The following is a 20,988-nucleotide window of genomic DNA, read 5'->3' on the forward strand; positions in this document are numbered from 1 at the left end:
TGAATCCTAATGTTTTCACGTCGTTAGTTTTGACGCTCATTTCATACAAAATAAAAAATAAATTATTCAAAAATGTGAGACATGAATTTTTAAAGTTTATTTTTTTATTTTTTATTTCATTATGGTAGTGAATCTTTTACTCATGAAAATAATTATTTCTAATTTCTTTTACTCGTTTATGAGGTCTTTGATTATGACTCCATTGATTCCATTCAGGATTTAAACAATGTTTAATTAATCGCGGAATATCTGACATCATCTATATATAGCTTCTTTTATAAAAGATAAAAAATAAATTATTTTAAAATTAATGTTAATTTTTTAAAATGTGTTTAGTATATAAATATTTTAATGTATCGTCTATATATAGATGCAACAAAAAAAGTCACACAACCCTTCCTATCCTACTACTTTTTATTCAGAATTTCAGAATCAATGATTCATTTCAAATTAATATTTTAATTAATAATATAATGCATTAGGCAAAATATGTTAGATCTTTAAAAAGTTCGTTATAATTTGAGAACACTCCAAATCTCTCAGAATCTGATTTTGTTCAAAGTGTTTTTAGGAAATTAGTATACATGGCACGGTGGGCGCAAAAAGTGACAAAATAGAATACCTATGGTGGCAAGACAAAGGAAACATTTTTGTAAGGCAAACATTATATCAAATACCTTTACTTTGTAATAAGAAATATAATTATCACGAAATTACAAATAAATATTGTTTAATATAATTAATAGCAAAATTGTTTTTTATTATTTCCCTTAAGACCTTACTTATTAAGTATACGTATAACAAGCTTGTACTGCATGTATTAGTTAATAGAACAAAAGAAAATGAGCTCAAATGAAAAAAATTTTCATGCTATTTTGGAAATATGCATATTCGAAGTATGAGAGTTGCAAACACTGAGAATTTTAAGCTTTGGTTGATGATAGTCTTTAATTTTTCTTGAAGTAGTAAATTATTTGATATGAAAATTTAATGGCCAGCATAATCAATCGTGCGTTTCGTTTCTTGATTGAGAAACGATGATTGTGTGCTAATGAATTATTGCGTCTGACAGGTTATGATTATGGATACCTGAAATTAAGCTTTTATGGGAAACATCACCGAGCGCCATTTGGCGCCCCTAATGCTGTTTCTATCGGTATGATTAAGGAGCTTTCTTATGCACTTTCATCACTTGAACTTGAACGCTACAAGATATATGCCCCCCTCCCAATGGGAGGTGGGAGCAAAAATTGAAATGTTTACATTGATTTTTGAATACTTTACAAGCGCCCCTCCCAGTGGGCGCGGGCGCAAGTGATCGGGTCAAAAAAAATCATAAAAATATTCAAAATTGCGATTTTAATAGATGTTTAAGAAGTAAATTTATTAATAACGATATTTCATAGTACAAAATGTGTTCAATCTCTTCGTAAATCATTCAAAAAAATCAAAAGAATTTCCAAAATTCAATTTTTTTAGTAAAATTTATATCTTTTTCTATCGTCTCCTCCCCACCAGTGGGAGCCACCGGAGGCGCGGGCGGCGCCGCCGGCGCCAAAAAAGTAGCGCCCATCGTGCCATGTATAGAAATTAGTGTTACTTTGTTAATTAGAATATAGTTTTTATATAATTATTTTTCAATATTCAATTTAAATTGATAAATAAGCAATATTGATTTTGTGAACCTTTTAAAACCGATTTCATAAAAATATTCATAAATTTTAGTATAATTACTATAATAAAATTATTTAGCTTTAATATTCAAAAAAATTAACATACAAAAAATTTACATTATTGACATTAAAATTATATTTCATAAGTGTATAATAACTTCCACATAAATTTTTAAGATGAATATTTCAATTTTTTACATTATTTCAATTCACAAAAATTTTGATTTCGGTTCTTTTCAATTTAAAATGGAATTTTACCGACCAAGCAATTTCATAAATTCCCCATGAAATTAAAATATTTCTCTTCAGGAAACACTGTAGATGAAAAATATATAGAGAAACTTAATAAAATTATTTTTGTTGTAAATTTGGGCATAAATCCTTTTTGAGATTTTTATTTATTAAATCTTCTATACTTATACTACATAAATTTAATTCTTGAATGACTCGATTAAATTTTTTCGAAACAACATTTGTCGTAAAAATTGCCTTTTGATATCATTTCTAAGAAATTTATATCCTCTGTTAATGATTATTCCAATAAAATAACTAAATTGAGGCGTTTACGATTTCAAGAAAAATTAAATAAAACAATCTCATAAAATTTATGAATGATTATACAAAATCCATTAGAGTGATTGAAATTTCGTGATTGCATATATTCAAATCCACCATTTTGATATGATGATTTTAGACTTAAATTTATATGATTCAGTTAATTCTTCTTCTTCTTCATATTCTTCATATTCTACACCATCAATGCATTTGGATAATTAGTCAGAAATGTCGGATAATTGGTTTCTAAAGCTTTATCATATGCTGGAATATTTTTGTTGTTCTTTAATTAAACTTAATTTTTAACTAGATTAACGATTTCTTCAATATACTTGTTATCTTCATATTCTACACCATCAATATCATCAAGTCTATAGAATGTGTAGCTATTTTTACAGGGCTCGATCCGACTCTCAAATTCATTTATAATGCTATCCATTTCATTTTTCTTAAGTAATTCTTCAAGCTGGCTAACAAGATCATCTGCGGATATTCTATTATCAGGTTCTTCAGCTTTTGTCTGAGAAACTATGTCAAGTAAATCGTTTTTGAAGTCGTCATCCCCTTGAATCTTAAGAATATATTCTTCGAATGTGGCACCAATTGAATAAATATCGGATTTTTTAGTATTTTGTCCTTCCTTATAAATTTCTGGAGCAGCATATGTGCCATTGCCATATGCTGATTGAGAATCAGGATCGTTGGTAGAATTTTCTAGATCTTCTAATGAAGCATTTTTATTTTTATCAATGAAAATGTTAGGTGGTTTGATATCACGGTGAATATATCCTTGATTGTGAAGATATTGCAAACCACGTGCGCATTGATAGAAAAATTGAGCTATGATATTTTCTCCAATGTAATTGTATTCCTCAAATTTCGTTAAATCGCCATAAGGAAAGAATTCTTGAAAAAAGTCAAGTTCATTATCAATTTTCTCAATATGGTATAACTGAATGATGGAAGGAAATCTCAAATTCATTCTGTTCGTTTGCTGTGACCAATTGCAGATCGCAACATTTTTCCTTGTCAATAAAATCCCCGTCTCGCGATGAAATAATAAATGAACATTTGCCCCTTTCTTCAAATCTGAATTTTCTGGACTTAGATTTGTGACTTCGCTGCTTTCACTTATGAGCTCTGTGATATCCATTTTAAATTTTTGATTAATAATAACCTTAAGGGTGCTGGAAAGTGAGGTGACGCGATTTCGAGTATTGCTGATAACTTCATTTGTAGCAAAGATATTAATGATATTGAAACATATATTGGTAGGGTATATACTAAGGTTTTTATTTCTATGATATTGAGTTCTTGGATACTTCCAGTATGAAGAAAACTGTTTCGCAATTTTCGAACTTGCGGACCTATCTAGTCCCTGTTTTTTTCATGGCAGGGGCTGATACTCCAAGAATGATATCTAGGTACAAGATACTAGATATTTTACAGAAAACATTTGGCACTTGTTAAAAAGTGTCGAGATGCAATTAGTGGGTAACTTCAAAACTAAGACCGATTGCACTACCATCTCACACGATTCTGCTAATTACCATTAAGGAAGAAACTCAATGGTAGTAGTTTTCAGTCGAAATGGTCTCATTCAAAGTTTAATTAGATTTGTATCTAGTCCTCCAATATTGTGTTTAAGCTAGTGAGATACATTAAACACAAAATTTCAATAGCTATACTAAAAGTTTTACAGAACAAATTTTATTTTCAATTCTCATATGTTGAGATAAATGCATTTTTTCCCATCCAGATTTTAAAAATTTTGTATGATTTTTGTGTGCTTTTGATAACCTTATATTCACAAACTTCGATTTTACTTAGTTTAAATATAACAGTATGATAGATTATCACTTAAGGTTTATACTCATATAAAGAAATCAAAATAAAAATGATTTTATGGGTTTGAAAAGTGTGGTTTTTATAATAGCTTTCACTTCACTTTTCGGCACCCTTAAAGTCATGAAGGTAAAGTCATATTTTTAGACACTCGAAATAAAAGGGTTTTTACTAGTATTGCAAAAACGACGGAATAGCAAAGAAGTAGTATTGCCCTGTTTGGGCTTGGGATACGTAACATGTGGGAGTTTGCGCTAAAACTTGTTTTGATCTTGTTTAAGTTGGAATTAAGAGAGAATAAGTTTAGAACTTGAGAAAATGATGGAATTAAGAGTCACAGTGATTTTTCCTTCTCTGATCAGTCAGAACAATGGTAAGGTCGCTTATGAACGAAATATTGACTAAGCTGGCACGATCTTGATTGACTGGACTAACTCACTTATCATCTTTGCTTATATTCCTTGGGAGAATTTGCATACTGTTGTATAAGCTTTGAATAATTTATTTGCTGCATATCTCTTACATGCACTTTATTCTGAATGCAGACGATTGAGCGACAAGAGAGTAATATGCATTCTTTTAATATGGAATGCAATATTACGGGGAATATGCCAATGTAACTTAGCTCCGCAATCTTATCGGGAAAGTTTCTGCTAAAGTTCTCACAACATTTGGATTATTTGGCCGATTTGTGTAATTTAATTAAAATCGAAAATAATAATGTGTGAAAATAAAACATCTTTTATTCATAACTCTATAATAAACATCAACATTGATTAAATGTTGAACTTAAGCGAATATCCAAATCCAACTTGGTTAAATGAATCAAGAGCGTTAGCATGAGATCTAAGTTGGACATCAAGCCATGGACGAGGTGAGAAGTCGGCCCTCATCCTAACAAAGCCATCTTGGGAACAGAAACATGTAAATGAAGCCTTCCTTGGCAATTTCATTCCAATTTGAACGGTTGGCTTTAGATTTTTGTCTGCACTAGCCATAAATCCCATTGTACCGAGTTTGAATGGGGTGGTTCCGCCAATGGTCATTGATTTTTTGAGGATATCAACGACGGAATAAATTCCTTTATTTTTAGTGCCTTTTATGAGGCCAATTTCTAGCTGACTAGCTGTAAGTTGAGCAATATCAGCAGAAACGCTGCACATTATGCCACTTTGATGAAGAGCAGAAGTAGTTAGCTTTGCATTATTTTCGGTAACTGAGAAATTAAGTTTTGCTTCAAATGTATTTGATTTAAATGAAAAGAGGGTAAGAAATGAATTGGATTTGGATAAACCAAGCGCGAATTTTGTAGAGATTGGATTTGAATTAATGATTCCTGCAATAGAAATCATGTCATCATAAAATGTTGGTTGTTTCATAAATAGTGATGGAGTGAAATTCCTTGTTGATGCATCAACTTCTACTTGAAATCCTTTCTTTAGCTGTTGACTAATGGAAGCATATGCAGATAAATGTGTATCTACAATACCAATTATTGATGTATTCTCTGAATTGTATTTAGATTCGAATTTGGCAAATGGAGTTAAATTTGGATCGTCAATTAATGATAAAACGCTGCAAAATTTATCTCTTTTGACGTTAAATGAAATATTATTGACATCATCTGCGAGAAGATGGCAATAAATATGTTTCTGAAGCTTTCTTAAAGATTCAAATTGCATTTGTTTTCTTTTTAAAAATTTTGAGACCCGTCATAAAAGATGTTGCTACCTTTGAATCCATATTGAGATTGAAGCTTCATTATCACTACTATAGTACAGCATACAACTATAATTATTATATCTCACAGTCAATTTGCATATATTTCATTACCTGGTAAAGTATTTTAAATATTATCTCCAAAAATTTATTACGCTTTCAGACTTGCAATGTAGCAGTGGCAGTTGAAAATAAACTGATCTCAGTTACAAAAAATACTGATATAGACATATTAGAGAATAGAGAAAACGATCAAGACTTATCTTATCTGTTATTATTCTATTCTTCACGACTAAGTATAATTTTGTATTTTTTATTATTAAAAATATTGTTTTTAATAAATTAATGTAATTATTTTTTGATTTGATTCCATTTGAGGTAAATTTTCAGTTATGTACTATATGCTTTGAGTGAATTTATGCTTGATCTGAAATTTCATTTTTGTCAAATATTTCACATCTAATGAATTCTTTTTCCTTAACATCTAAAGGATTGGCCGGAGCTTTAAAGATGCAAGCAAATGAAGACTTCGCATTCATTGTTGGTGGCCATCAATATGTTACAAATAGGTTTTTTGCTGGATTTTTATCTCCAAAAATTGCACAGATGTGCTTAACAGACCCTTTCATCGACACATTTGAAATAAATATCAATGATGAATCATTTCAGTTTCAAAAAATTATAGATTTACAGAACGGAACACCTTTATTAGTTTCAAATCTCGAAGCAGAATATCTTACATTGATTGGAAACATGCTAGGTAACGACGAAATACTTAGCGAAGGAGTAAAATTACAATCATCACGTGAAAAACTTTCAATTCAGAACGCATTACAAATTTTATCAAACAAAAATCGCTATTTACTTGAAGCAGACGAAGAAATCAAATTCGTTGCACTAAACTTTTGGAATTTTCCAATCGAATCATTAGAAAAATTAGATATCCCGATATTAGAAAAAATTCTTACAAATGAACAACTAAAGATAAACAATGAATCAGGATTATTCCATTTTATACTTAGAGTCATCAAATTACATGATTCTACTGCTCATATTCTTCTAAATTACATTCATTACGAATATCTTCCACAATCTGATTTAAATATTTTCCTTAAGATGATTCAACCACAAGATATAACTGGTCCTATATGGAAATCTCTATGCTCAAGGCTTTTAAACACTCCTGAAGGAAGAGATCAGAAATCAAGTGAAATTTATGTACATTACGATAAGAAAGATCCTCTGCATGGCATAATAGCTGATTTAACACCGGAAAACTCCTCAAATTCCTCGATAAAACAAATTATTGATGTTACAGCTTCTTCTTCTGAGCATAACCAGCCATATTACGTCATAATGCCTGAAATGCATGACTACTGGTACTCAGAAGAAGAAAAAAATCCATGGCTTAAATTTGATTTCAAACAATATCAAATTAAACCAACGCATTATACTTTGCAGTCATTTAATTGTGGACAGGGATATAGCCATATGAAGAGCTGGGTCCTAGAAGGGCTAAAAGAAGATGATGAATGGGATATCTTAGATACTCGAACAGATAACAATGACTTGAACAAAGTAAATGGAAGAGAAACATTTGAATGTGTAGCAAATAGATATTATAGATATATTAGATTAAGAATGACCGGTAAAAACCATTTTGATGGTTATTACATGTGTCTTCAACGAATAGAGTTCTTTGGATCCTATATTAAGTAATTTCAATATTCATTGTAAGTAATATTTTTATGAAATAAATTGTATTTAGTTTTTCTTTTTAAATGTATGATTTTCTGAGCTATTACTTTTTGATTTTTCTGTCTTGTAAAGCTTTAATGTTTAAAAATGAAAAGTTGAAAATTATGATTTTATTTTTTTATAAAACATTTCTAAAATTCACTCTATAATGATTAGATATACTTTGTATGATTGGATAGTTAATAAATTTAAAAATTAAGAATACATACAAATTTTATTAACATCTATATAAATACAAACAAAATAATATAATATATAAGGTTGTACTTAGTCTAAATATCTAGACTTAAGTAGTGTCCTGCGCTTGGAAGCAGCAACAGTTGATAATTTAAAGTAATGCACCCAAAGCCATCCCCACATTAGGTCTCCTTTGGTTACTTTATAGTCAAACTTCTGTTCTAAGAGTCTGGAAATTCGAACCATGTTCTTTTTCATGGTGATAATTCTTTCTTTATCTGGAAGGCTCATAGCAAGAGGAATCTGTTGAGGTTTGTAAGCTGGAATCTGTATCAAAATATTTGTGTAGTTAATGAAGAGATCTTCAAAAGGGAATTTTATCTCGTCACTAAGAACAATTGGTATGCAAAGTGTGCGGAATGTATCAAAGAGACGCTTTGTAGTCGGACCGTCGCCATGTGGTACGCAACAGAATTTTGAATTTATCATCATTCTCGAAAAATTGTAATTGTAAACGCCAGCGACATTATCATACCTTCTTGCATCTATAACTATTGAGTGTGGTACATCTCTCATTGCTGCAGCCATTCCTTTACGAATTGGCGCGGCGTCATCGAAACCAGAGAGTTCCAGCTGCCCAATGAAGAAGGAAGATATGTGACGGGATGAGTGGGAATTAACATCGAACTGTTGCGGAATGTTGGAAGTAAGTGGAAAATTAATATTTCTCCAAGATTCACGCATATGAGTTATAGAATACTCGTAATTGACATCACCAAGAGTCATCATTGACGCTAGTGACTTCTGATGCTCGACTGTTAACGGAATATTGCTTTGAGAAAATAACATTTGAATAAACGCATGGTCAATGCCATCGAATCTGTCAAAGTAAGGCCCAATGGCTCGTAATTGAGGCAGGATTATTGTATCAATATTAGCGTAATCTTTTAATCCGTTAAATAGAGCTGCGAAAAGAGGCACATAAAATAAATCAGCTTGCTCTGGATCGCTTACTCTATTTTCATATTTTTCAAGTGATTTAAATGCGATGTATTCGAAGATAGTCGTATGTGCTAATCCTTGCTTTATAGAATCGATATATCTATTTTTCATGATTAAATCTTGCATCGGTAGAGTCAGATTATACATAAATACTTTAAGCGGCGGCAGTTTGTCGATAAAGAAATCGTAATGTTTTGTAAAACAAGTCCTTTTTTCAGTTGTTTTGAATTGGAAACGTAGGACAAAGCAGAAAATGAGCAGACCACAAAACGAAAGCCAATAAGTAATCAGGTCTACAGCCCGTTTTAGGTCAGAATAGCTCATCAAATTTTTTAAAAAAATTGAGCGTTTATCCTCAAATTTATGACATTTTGTTTGGATGCACAGTTTGATCCATTATCATCTAATGGTGTTCTAACCATTAACTTTACATAACTCAAAATCGAATTGAGAACCATTCAATTTTGACGGATTAATAAAACCAAGTTAATCAAATTCAATATTACAAGAAATACTAAATTCGACTAATATCTCGGAGTATTGAATTATCAGAAATTTTCATAGTCTTATTTTTTTCTCAAAAAAAATTATGTTTCGAACATCTATACATTATTATACTCTTTTCGATACCTTCACAAGTACAGAAGTGGTACACACGGACCACTAATCATGACAGTTAGGTGAAGTATAATAACGTGAAAAAAAGAGTAAAACCTTGGAATTATTTGGCCTCGTGCAATACCTGCATCGTATGAGAAAATGAGGACATATAGTGAAATCGCTAATGGATCAGTAGATCTTGATATAGGACATATTGGTGTCGTTTCCCACTCCTCTAGGACATTTTATTGCGTATTTCTGATTAGTTGATATAAAATTTCCGAATTAACTTGTTAAGGACAAAGGGATCTGAATAAAAATGAAATAAAATATAAATCCAATAATACAATGATAGCAGTCATGGAACTATGCTTTTAATGATTGAGTAAATAGAATTCTTGTATTCAATATTGTCAATAATGAATATATTATCAATTTTTTCGATAATTAAAACTTGAATCCATGGATTGTTAAACTCTTGCTAGTCATGCCTTAGAAAATCGTAATAGATGATTGCTGATCTTATTTGAATGGATTATTTTGAAAATGAATAAGAATACCAAGCTAAAACTCAATATTTCGGAGAATGTTCAAATTCCCACGAAAAGAGGAATCAAAGTTCATTAAGATTTCATAGAAATTTCGTCGAACCATTTTTTTGATGGTTGTCTATTGTCAATTTGTGACATTTCCGTTTAAGAATTGGTTTACACTCTTTGAAATGGTAGTAATAATTAATTACAACAAATTTAATATGAACCGTAGAAACTGATAATTAATCTCAACAAATTTAATATGAAATGTGTAAAATTCCAAATTCTGCTTAGATTTCTAACATTTCAGAGCCAGTTCCAATGAGAACATGAACTAAAATGAGGTAAAAACGACAATTAATACAAATCTATAATTTAATACAAACAAACAAAAAAATAATTATCGCGGCATAATCCTGCCTACGACAAGAATATACGCGTATGTGTTCGTAGATGGAATTGATAGTTTCCAAAGGCTTTCAACGGTTCGAGCTTTCGTTGGTCGATAAGTAAATGAAGTTCGAAGAGATTTACCACTTGAAATGATTGCGATTGTTTGATCGCATGTGATACTCTTCTCATCATATGTTTCATTCATCTGTGTCCAGACAGCATCATAAGCTGTTTCCATTGTATTCATGACTTCAACAATTTTAGAACTCGAAATATTGACGCCTTTGGAGAAAATCTCAAGAACACGAGTCCCAGGAGGGATATCATATGAATAATCAGGATGTCTTCTTAACAAGTAATCGCTTGCATCACAAACAATATGACATACAGGTCTTCTAGAAGATCCGCTAACAAACACTGTTGGATCTTCATGTATACTTAGAGAAGGAACATCGCAAACAAGTTTGCTTTGGAAATTGCCAATTGTTGTTGGGGCGTAAGTAATTGCAAACTTTGTTGATGTTCCTGGTTCGATAACACCTTCAGATGGCTCTATAGTGAAAGGAGGTGTTCCATCTGCTGTTTTGATTTCTTCAGGTACAGTTGCAAACCATTTGAAACCAAATTTGATTGAGCAAGTATTCGTAATGTTGACATACTCTGCTCTCTTTTCAAACATCATCGTTGGTGGAAATGCAATACTTTCTGTATCGATATTGTAGTGAATATTATCTGATCTTGCTGTGACTTTTATAATGAAATCTTTTGACTTCTGTGTTATGCTGCAAATTGGCTCTTCTTTTGTGACTAATTGCACTTGTGGACCTTGTAAAGATATGCTTGATCTTGATGATGACGTTGAAATCCTTGATGGAGAGACACTAGGATTAAATGTTGGGAAATTAGCTCTGGATGGAGATGATGGAATTCCTTGGAAAGTTGGGAATTTTCTTTTAGTTCTTGAAGAAGAAATTCCTCTTCCTCTATCGGAAGATCCAATTGGCGATGGAGGTACAACAGGCATAACAATCTGTTCAACTTTCATTGAATCATCCCATTCTTCAGAGTTTTCTGGAAGGATAATTTCTTGAACTTTAACTGTCATCTTCTGTCCATTATATCTAACTTGGCTATCAGCGTTAAATGTAACAGTAATTGGTTTGGAATTATGCTTATGAATATGTCCAGCAGTCGGAACAATAGTGAGAGACGGAATTTCTTCAATTTGGAATCTGTAATCTGAAGAAGAAATGTTTTTAATAATGAAAGTCTGTGTCTCTTTCTTTCCAATAACAGCGTCTCTGAAAATCAAAGAATCATCACTTTGTAATCCATCGAAAATGATATCTTCTACAACACCATCACCAACAAAACTCATTGTGAAATCAGAGTTACTATTCTCTTCAACTTTAACTTGGATATCAAATGTTGATTTCTTTGTTTTAGATGGAGAGAAAATCATCTTAGGAGAAATACTTCTTCCTGGATGAAGAAGAACAGAATTAGTTTCCACACCAAGAAGAGTGAAATCAGGAGAGGCTTGAGCATTGATTTGGATGTTAGCTGGAAGTAATCCATTGTTTATAATAGTAACACCTTTTTCTCGAGTAAATCCAACTAGTGTTCTTCCAAAAGAATATGAATATGATTTCTTTGATTTTTCTGGGAATCCTTCAACAGAAACTTGAGGAAGAGCTCCTTCTGCTTCTATTCTAAATGTTAATCCAGAAGTGGAATCTCTAGAAGCATTAGCATGAGGGATTGCTTCGAATATTGCAGTGTATTTTCCAACTTTATCAGGATTAAAAACGAGTTCCAATTCATCGTAACCATGAGGAGGTAGAGAGAATTGTTTTTCAGAAAGAGAGAAAGGCAATTTACTTGAATCTCCTTTCTTGACTGGTCTGACAACAGCATCAATCACAGCTGGAATTTCTAATGTGTTGATCAGACGAACTTTAACACTTTTGGAAGATTTGAGATTTGTTGGATTGAAATGAAGAGTTTGCTCATCTTCCACAAAGCAAAGAATGTCTTTCCTGGCAAGATCATATCTTAGACAAAGTGGCAAATCAGGGAATATTTGATCAAATAGTTCTGTTTCTATGGAAGGAAGCGATGTCTTCGCACGTATTGTATAATGCAAAGCACCGTTTAAAGTAGGATCAAGATTTGCTCCATTGAAGATTAAATCACTTTCATCTTCAGCAGGATTCATTGAAGAATATTCTATAACCATTTGAAGAGATCCGCCAGGAGGAACTGTTCCTTCTGCATGAGAACATCCGAAGTTTCCGAAAAAGAAACGAATCGTCTGCAGTTTCGATTTCGATTTTTGAGGTCTTGGCTTCTGTTTCCTATTCTTATTAGTATTCCTTGTATCAGCAATGTCTTTGCTAGCTAATGTGAATTCAAATGGGAAACTTCCATCATTATAAATTGTAACAGTTTTTGAGTTGACTTCTCCGAGTTCACATAAACCGAAGTCAAGTATTGGAGGATCTAATCTGATTTTTGAATAAGCTGTAACTGCCGAAAGTCTAATTGGAACAGTTCCTAATGCAGTATTTGTTACAGTATCCATTACTTTCAAATAAGCAACAACGGCATTTTTAATTTCAACAGGAGCTTCAGAAAGGAATGAAAAAGTGATTTGTTTTGAACCTTTTTCACCACCAGTAATTTGACCTTCTAACATGTTGGCTTTTAAGTATTTCATTGCACTCTTTTGGGGTGTGATATTGAAGATAGATGCATATTTTCCTCTATTCTTAATTACACAAACCAAATCCGACTTTTCACCAACCTGTAAAGTGCCAAAGTTCAAATGATCAATTCCCTTTGGATAAATGAAATCGAAGTTGATATCAAATGCTTCGGCAAGAACTTGAATATGGAATGTAGAATACATTCTAAGTTTGTTTTTATCCATGATATCAATTTGGATCGGCTTCTTTATAATTTGAGATTTCTTTGATGAAAAAGTTGCAGATATATCAAGAGATTGCATTGGCTGAATAATTCCATCAGTCGAGGAGAAAGTTAAGAAACTTTCGAGTTGCTGAACACCTTTTAATTTCCAATATGCTCCTGTCTTTCCACTATTTCTTAAGGTTATTGGCAAGGTTAAAGAATGATCAGTAACAACTCTTCCGAAATCTAATGTTGTCAAATTAGATTCGATTGAAGGAATGCAACCATCACCAACAATAGGAATGATTAATGGTTCTGGATTATTTTTAACGAAAATAGAAAGCGTTGATCTAAATCTTTCTGCAGTAATTGGATGAAATCCAATTGTTATATTTGTTTGATATCCAGGATTAATTGTACAATTTCCATTTTCAATAGTGAATGGAGATTTTCCTTGGTCAGAAAGAATAGAAGTAATTTCTGCTGGTATAATGCCTGCATTCTTTATTAGAAACTGTGTCTTGTAAGCAGGAGGTTGATTCTTTGTCTTTTCTTTCATTACAAGTTGAAATCCAAAGTGATATTCTTTCAATGTTTCAATATAAGAAAACTCTGTTTTCATGAAGAATTTCTTTTGAATTTTCTGGAAAATTGATGATGGAGATCTATCAATTTCTGGAATAACACATGTAGCAGTTACTGGTAACTGAATGTTCTTTCCATTTCCTCCAACAATCTGGAAATTGAAGAAGTCATTGTAGTTACCAATTCCTTTGCTGATGAATCTGACAGCTAAAGAAACAGACGAATTTGGTTCAATTAACCATCTTGGTGTGTAAACTGGATCCAAATTTTGTTCTAGAATAATCTTAGGACGATTCGGACTTTTAATGATTGTTGAACTTGTTCTGAATTTCCTCCCTTTTGAAATTGAAGAGGGAGATCTTTCTGGTTCTTCAACTTGATGTTCATCAGCAGGAAGTAAATGGAAACAATCTAAAATTGGTTCTAAGTTCAGTGGAGTATAAAGTGCTTCATCAGGAATAATGATTTGAGAATCTGGAATTAGTTTTTGGAATATTTTTTCTCTCATAACATTCCATCTCGGGAAGAATGAATATAATGCACTGTAAACATCATCTTCTGGATCTGTAATTGTTAGGAATAAACTGTTTAAGTTTTTCTGTGTTGAACAAGTTTTCTCTTGATGGTCATCAAATTTGACTTTATTTGGTAATTGAAGAGTTTGTGGATCAATAACAATTGTATTTGGACGCCTTTCTTGAACCATTCTTGCTAATGCTCCAAAGGAAAGCAAGAATAGATTTATCTTTGCTTGAATTTCTTCGTTGATAGTCAATTTCTTTTTAACATTTTTGTTATTATTAGAATTTGCTTGTGATTTATCTATTGATTGATTAGTTTTGATTAGTTGGCTTCTATTTGACAACCTTGATTTTCTTGCGCATTCAACAGCTTTCTCTTCAACACCAACAATATCCTCACGAGCTTTCTTTCTCATCTGATCTACTTTTAATTTTTCTCTTTCAGGTAATGCATTGTATTCTTCTTCATCCATCAAAGCAATCTTTTCCATTTCTTGGCGAAGTTTCTCTGCTTTTTGTTCGAAATCTTTCATGTTTTCTTCTTCAATTCTTTTGATTGCAATATCAGCTGAACATGTAACTCCAATTAAGAAAACATAATGGCAGCTCAATGACTCTAAAATAGTATTTAAACATTCAATAGAAGATGTTGTTTCTCCAGGCTTTTGGATATCCATGAAAGGGTTCTTTTGCATATCTTCCATAACATTTTTAATTTTCATGCTATGAGTGACAAATAATTCACTTTCTTTTCCATCTGGAATTCCATCCAATCCATCGATAATGAATCCTTTGGAGAATTCTGGCATTGATATAATTTCCCGTAACAAAGCTTCTCTGTTATCTGTGCTTTCCCAAATGCTTGACAATTTAATGATTGGTAAGTTGAAATGTCTTGACAAAAGCTTTGAAATATGAGTTTTTCCTGCTTTTGGAGATCCATGAACAATGATACAAATTGAGAAGTTTTTAGTAATTATCTTTTCTTCAGGTACTGAAACAGGAAGAGATTTTCTGCTGAGTGATGCTTCTGCAGAAGCAAGTGATTTTTTACTCATTGTTGCATCAGGTGATGGAAGCTCAGTCAATGATTCAAAAATATTCTTTGATGATCCTGAAATCATTTGAGGAATATTCACTTGAGCAATTTTTGCATCATATTGTGTATTAAATACTTCAACAACATGGTCTGTAGGATTAATGATCTTAAACTTGATGGTTTGTGGATCAGAGTAAGGTAATCTTGGACTGAAATCAATTTTTTCTGGTTCAAATTGGATTTTAAGATTGAAACCTTGACCTTTGAGGGCAACAAATGTTACATCATCATTATACTGTGTTTCAAATGGGATTTCAAGAGAATATTGTCTTGAAGATTTTGGTTCAAATGTTATTGTGATGTTTTCATAACTCATTGATGGAATGATTCCTTCAGAAGGTTCAATTTTGAAGATATTCTTTGGAATCTTTTTGTTTTCAATCATTTTCCAATTGATTCCGAATTTTGTATCAATTCTATTTGTGTTTTGTATTTGCAAAGTCATTGTTCTCTTTTGTCCAATGATTGTTGGCTCAAACATGAAATAAGCTTTGCTAAATGACAGACAAGGAATTGATATTGTAGCAATAATTCTAATTATATAACAAAATGTTTCAGTAAACGCTACATAAATTGGTAATTCGATGTTTCCTCCGATTTTATTTGTTCTCTTCGCTGTTTCGAACGAAAATCTTATTGGAATAGTCGTATTTGGCAAAACATTTTTGAAGGAAACTTCTGATACAGAAAATCCTGTTCCTTCCAAACTATCATCAATTATTTCAAAAGAAACAGGAAGTGGAGTAAATGTTGTAAATGTTTTTTCAACAAATTTATCTTCACCAACAAGAATATCTCCGAAATCAACAACGAATATACTTGAAACATATGCTTCTTGGGTTTGTGTTGCTAATTTCTTTCTTCCTGTCATTTTCATTGATGCTTTCTTTGCTTCCAACATATCAATGAAAAGATCTCTTTCAATGGAACTCAAGTGATCTGGTGAAGGAATTGCAGTTGTTTTACGAGGTCTGTGAATGAATGTATCCATTAATGGATCATCAGTATCTCTCTCCATATCTGATTGCAACTGAGGGAATTGACAATCGCATTTGATTTCAATTGGAGTTACATCATATCTACCTATTGTTATATTGATTGATTCATTATATTTTCTTGGAATTCCTGGATAAATCTTCACCTTTATTGTTGCTGTCATTTCCTTATCAACAGAACCAGTAAGTGAATCAATATTTATGTAATTAAATGAAGTTTGTTGTGGAATTTGGATCTTGTATTGAAGAGGAATCAAACTTCTATTTGTAATCTTAATATTTGAGATTAAATAATCATCAAAGTAACGTGTACCAAAATCAATAACTTTTGGTTCAATTTCGTAATCAACTTTAGCAACTTCTCCACACAATTGTACTGTATAATCAGGACCGCCTGTTGCATGACATATCGCAATTGTGTCATACGAAGATGATAATTTTCCTTCTCTAAGTTTTCCGTAAAATGAAAAATGGAAAGTTTCATTTGAACCTGCAGGAATAACACCAGAAAATGGATAAATATCAAAGACTTGATTAATTAGCTGATCATTATGTCGATTTGTAAGCTCCCACGTGTAATGGCAATCAACTAAAGAAGTATTCTTAACTGTTATATCTTTAGTTAATTCTGTTTCAGAACTCAAAACTCCAAAATTAAGAGGAGCAAGTGAATTGAATTGGAGATTTGGAAATGCATAAATTGCTGAAACAGGAAGGTAAATATTTGTTGGATTGCCTTCTATTTCGAATCTAATGTTGTCATCTATCTTTTGCGCTAAGAAATCTTTCTTCTTACTTGTTAAAAATGTTACATCAAAATCTATTTGTTCTCCTGGTTTCAGATTAAAAATATTTGGAGAAATTTCAAAATATTCAAGATTATTAACATAAAGAGTGACTTCTAATTCTGTTGAATTAATAATTGTATTTGATTGAGTTATACCAGGTAATAACTCGGGGCTTGGTTCTAAAGCTGATTTAGACTCATTAACTGTATCATGATAATGCTTGAAATCCATTCTTGGCTTTGAGAAAGTTATTAATGGATCAATGAATGTTCCAGAAATTAGCGGAGAGAAAACTTCAAAAGATTTCTTTCCAACAATTGCCATACAACTACAATTGCATGTATATTGAGTTGCATAAGAGCTAACAACAGTAATTCTAAAGCTCTGAACTTTATTGACTTTGAAATAGGCTGATTCTGGAGAGATACTTACTGAAGCAGATTTTCCTGTATCAGGAAATGATTTTGCTTTTTGCATTAACCATTTAATTTCAATATTTCTTCTTCCTTTATTTGTCAATGTGAAATCAATATATCTTGGCTCATTAGTAAATAAAATACCAGTGCTTATAGAGCTAAGAGATATTGAAGGAACAATTGGACATCCAATTCCTTTTCCTGATATTGGAATGCTGAATGGTGCTAAATTTTGGAAAATAAATTCAATACTTGAGTTGAAAGGAACAGAATCATTAAAAATAGCTTTGATAGGGAATTCTAAAGAACTATTTGGTTCTATTGTTGCCTCATTCAAATCGATAGAGAATATATCTCCACTCTTTTTTATTGATGCTTTGAAAGATGCAGGAATTGGTGAATTATTTGTGATAACAACATTTTTAATGGTTTCAACCAAAACTGTTGATTTACCGAAATCAACTTTCTCAGGTGTCATTAAAATCTTAGGACCAATACAATTAGCTTGTATTGAGAAATCAAGTGGTCTATAAGTTGCTCCTGAGATTCTGATAAATCTTGTTAATCTGATCTGTCCAATCATTTTTGGAGTTATGTAAACTGGAATAACTGTTCTTCCATTTGCTTGTATGACTCCTGTATCATTATCATATTCAATCTTGGCTTCTAATATTGAAGGATCATTGCAAGAAACGAATTCATATCTAGCTGGATACTCTGTTTTGTTCAATGCAATTAATTGAGCCATTATTCTTTTATTGATGAATATATCACCAACTTCTAACACATTTCTCAGGAGTGAAATTTCAGGACATATGCAATTCGCTTTGATCACAATCTCTTGTGAGTTTTCTAAGTCTGTGGGTAAAAATTCTAAGATTGCATTATAGTTTTTGACACTTTTTGGAAGTAACTCTACAGTGAATTTTGAAATTTCATTTGGAGCAATCACACCTTCGTCTGGTAACACGCTTAACTCGTGTTTTTCGAAACTACCGTCAATTCTCAAGTGCATTTTATAACTAAGAGGTATTTGAGATGAATTTGTTACGGTAAAAGACTGAGAATGAACAAATCCGTATCCGGCTTTTTCAAAATCAATACAATGTGTTGAAAGAACATATGATGGACCGACAACTTTACCAGTAAGAGTGATTTTAGGACAGCCTTCTGTCTTACCATTAACGGAGAAGTAAAATGACTCTGAGAATTGTCCAACATGCTTTGCTTCAAAATGAATTATTATAGGTATTGATCCGCCTACTTCAAGTGAGCCATTATTTGGCAAGAAATCATAGTAATTGTCGTGTTGTTCTTCTATGTATTCGAAGTTTGCATTGACTTGACCAGTATTCATTAGCATAATTTGGTAATCATTGACGTCACCTAGATTAACATGGCCAATATGTATTGTTTCGATGTTGAATGCAGCTTCTGCTGGTAATGATAAGCCTTGAAGTTGTAATGGAACACGAAGTTTTGATAATTTATCGAAAAGGTATGCTGTTTCGAAGAATATGCCATCTGTATTAGGTTTGAATGTTACTACAATTTGCTGAAAGCGATGAGGCCAAATTTCTGAAAATAACGGTTCGATGAAGAATGAATCTGAATTAAATTGTAATTTTTTCTCATGATCTTTCCTATGTTCTGGATTTCCGAGATCTAGTTTAGACAATTCATTCAAATCGGATAGTAAATCTGGATTTCGTCGCCATTCATAGCGCACAACGTGATTTGAATCATTAATGATCTTGATAGTCATTCTTGTACTTGTTGCCATATATGTATGCGGGAAAACCACCGAATCCGGGTCTAATCGGATTGGTAGAAGCGCCATTTTTTTGAAAAAAAATGTGAACGTTTATAAATTTTTTATTGAATTGAAATTGGATTTTACATGAAATACAATGCAAACATATTTTTTATAGGAATATGATGAAAGATATTGCAAATCTTCTCTTTTGAAAATTATTTATGGATAATGAATATAAAGATAGCATTGATGATCAAGCTCAAGATCAAAATTCCCATGAAGAAATCCATAGAACTTTAGAAGATACTTCTAAGGCACCCAATTCCATTGAAGACACAGATGAAATATTGGAAACATTATTAAATTTTCTCCAATCACGTAAGTTTGGAGAACAATCAGATATCATATTTCAAATTTGTGAAAATATAATAGAAAATCCACAAAAATATGAAAAAAGACTTCAAGAATATGGAGTTATTGAGAATTTTCCAAATGCGAGTCAAATTGTAGATCTTAGCATAGCTGATCAGTGTCACATAATTTTATTATCGTCATGCATTGCTGAAATCAGTCCAAAATATTCAGAACATTTTTGTGAATTAGAATATTTTGATTTATGCCTTAATTTTCTGAATTTACAATCATTAAATTTAGTTGAGTTATCTATAAGATTTATATCTGCAGTATTGTTGCACTGCTATATCGAGTTTGACGTCGAAACTTTTCTTGAAACAATTTATTCTATATTAAGAATAGGAAAGTATACGAAGCAATGGTGTTGTCGTGCTCTATATGGCCTGATTCTTCATTATGATTTCTCAAGTTTTTTGAAAACTATTATTGATATCGCAGAAACTATAAGGAACACAGCAGATGATACAGATACGGGGCTATCAGATAATTGGATTGCTCAGCTTTGCACAGTTCTTTTGAAAAAGAACAAAAATTATTTAAGAATTCTTGAATGGGGACAGCTTCTTGGCGGATTAGTTGAAACACTTGAACAGCAATACATATTAGATGAGTTTACGCCATTAGAAGAATCATTTCAGCTCCATTTTTTTAGATTCTTTTTGGAAATCACGAAATCTACTGATCCAAACCACGCAGCAAGGATTATTGAAATGGTTAAACCAGAGTTTATGGCAAAGGTTATACAAAACTCTGCATATGAAGTTACAGAAATAGTTCTACAAATTCTTGTTTTTATTTATGAAGAAAAAAGTTCAGTTTCAATAATAAATTGTATTTCAACACCACATAATTTACAAGAGGTTGTTTCAAGTTGCTTTTCAGCAACATTCCATTCAAGAGTTGCCGCTGTTAGATTAATACATGCAGCTCTTGAATTAAATTGTTCTGATGGACTTGTAAATATGCTTATATCAATTGGCTACTTCGAAAAAGTAGTTGATATTTATCAAGATGTTCCATCAAAGAAATATATATTATCTACAATTCTTATATTCATGAAAATTATTGGAAATCAAGCTATCGAATACTTCTTAAACTCTGAAATATCTAATGATATAGAGAATGAAGATATAGATGATGATAGCGATGAATACGAAATCGTTGTTCAATTAGTGGAAGAAATATCAAATATTGTTAATAGTTATAAAAATACTTAAGTGTGCACTAACCAGTTTTGGCATTATCT

The 20,988-nt window shown here is 31.7% G+C and overlaps 6 protein-coding genes across 6 annotated transcripts, besides 2 other annotated features; 2 read left to right on the plus strand and 4 right to left on the minus strand.

Annotated features, from left to right (window-relative positions):
- Window positions 1-76: part of a mobile genetic element that runs on past the window's edge.
- A 2,146-nt stretch (window positions 77-2,222) lies between these two features.
- Window positions 2,223-3,381, minus strand: TVAGG3_0935970 (MAP kinase kinase kinase protein; the record flags this gene model as incomplete). The annotated part of the gene is made up of 1 exon (XM_001315631.1): window positions 2,524-3,381. One exon carries the CDS (start codon window positions 3,379-3,381, stop codon window positions 2,524-2,526), a length of 858 nt encoding a protein of 285 aa, XP_001315666.1.
- A 30-nt stretch (window positions 3,382-3,411) lies between these two features.
- Window positions 3,412-4,188: a mobile genetic element.
- A 661-nt stretch (window positions 4,189-4,849) lies between these two features.
- TVAGG3_0935990 (uncharacterized protein) lies at window positions 4,850-5,755 on the minus strand (the record flags this gene model as incomplete). Its single annotated transcript, XM_001315632.1, has 1 exon — window positions 4,850-5,755. One exon carries the CDS (start codon window positions 5,753-5,755, stop codon window positions 4,850-4,852), a length of 906 nt encoding a protein of 301 aa, XP_001315667.1.
- A 482-nt stretch (window positions 5,756-6,237) lies between these two features.
- On the plus strand, window positions 6,238-7,588 carry TVAGG3_0936000 (protein ubiquitination; the record flags this gene model as incomplete). Its single annotated transcript, XM_001315633.2, has 1 exon — window positions 6,255-7,511. The coding sequence occupies one exon, from the start codon at window positions 6,255-6,257 to the stop codon at window positions 7,509-7,511; it is 1,257 nt and encodes a 418-aa protein (XP_001315668.1).
- A 229-nt stretch (window positions 7,589-7,817) lies between these two features.
- TVAGG3_0936010 (macromolecule glycosylation) lies at window positions 7,818-8,840 on the minus strand (the record flags this gene model as incomplete). Its single annotated transcript, XM_001315634.1, has 1 exon — window positions 7,818-8,840. The coding sequence occupies one exon, from the start codon at window positions 8,838-8,840 to the stop codon at window positions 7,818-7,820; it is 1,023 nt and encodes a 340-aa protein (XP_001315669.1).
- A 1,422-nt stretch (window positions 8,841-10,262) lies between these two features.
- Window positions 10,263-19,412, minus strand: TVAGG3_0936020 (deleted in lung and esophageal cancer 1 (DLEC1) family; the record flags this gene model as incomplete). The annotated part of the gene is made up of 1 exon (XM_001315635.1): window positions 10,263-19,412. The coding sequence occupies one exon, from the start codon at window positions 19,410-19,412 to the stop codon at window positions 10,263-10,265; it is 9,150 nt and encodes a 3,049-aa protein (XP_001315670.1).
- A 137-nt stretch (window positions 19,413-19,549) lies between these two features.
- On the plus strand, window positions 19,550-20,959 carry TVAGG3_0936030 (armadillo (ARM) repeat-containing protein family; the record flags this gene model as incomplete). Its single annotated transcript, XM_001315636.1, has 1 exon — window positions 19,550-20,959. One exon carries the CDS (start codon window positions 19,550-19,552, stop codon window positions 20,957-20,959), a length of 1,410 nt encoding a protein of 469 aa, XP_001315671.1.
- Between the last annotated feature and the right edge of the window lie 29 nt (window positions 20,960-20,988).

The sequence above is a fragment of the Trichomonas vaginalis genome, chromosome I (assembly GCF_026262505.1).
Source record: "Trichomonas vaginalis G3 chromosome I, whole genome shotgun sequence".
Taxonomy (NCBI): domain Eukaryota; phylum Parabasalia; order Trichomonadida; family Trichomonadidae; genus Trichomonas; species Trichomonas vaginalis.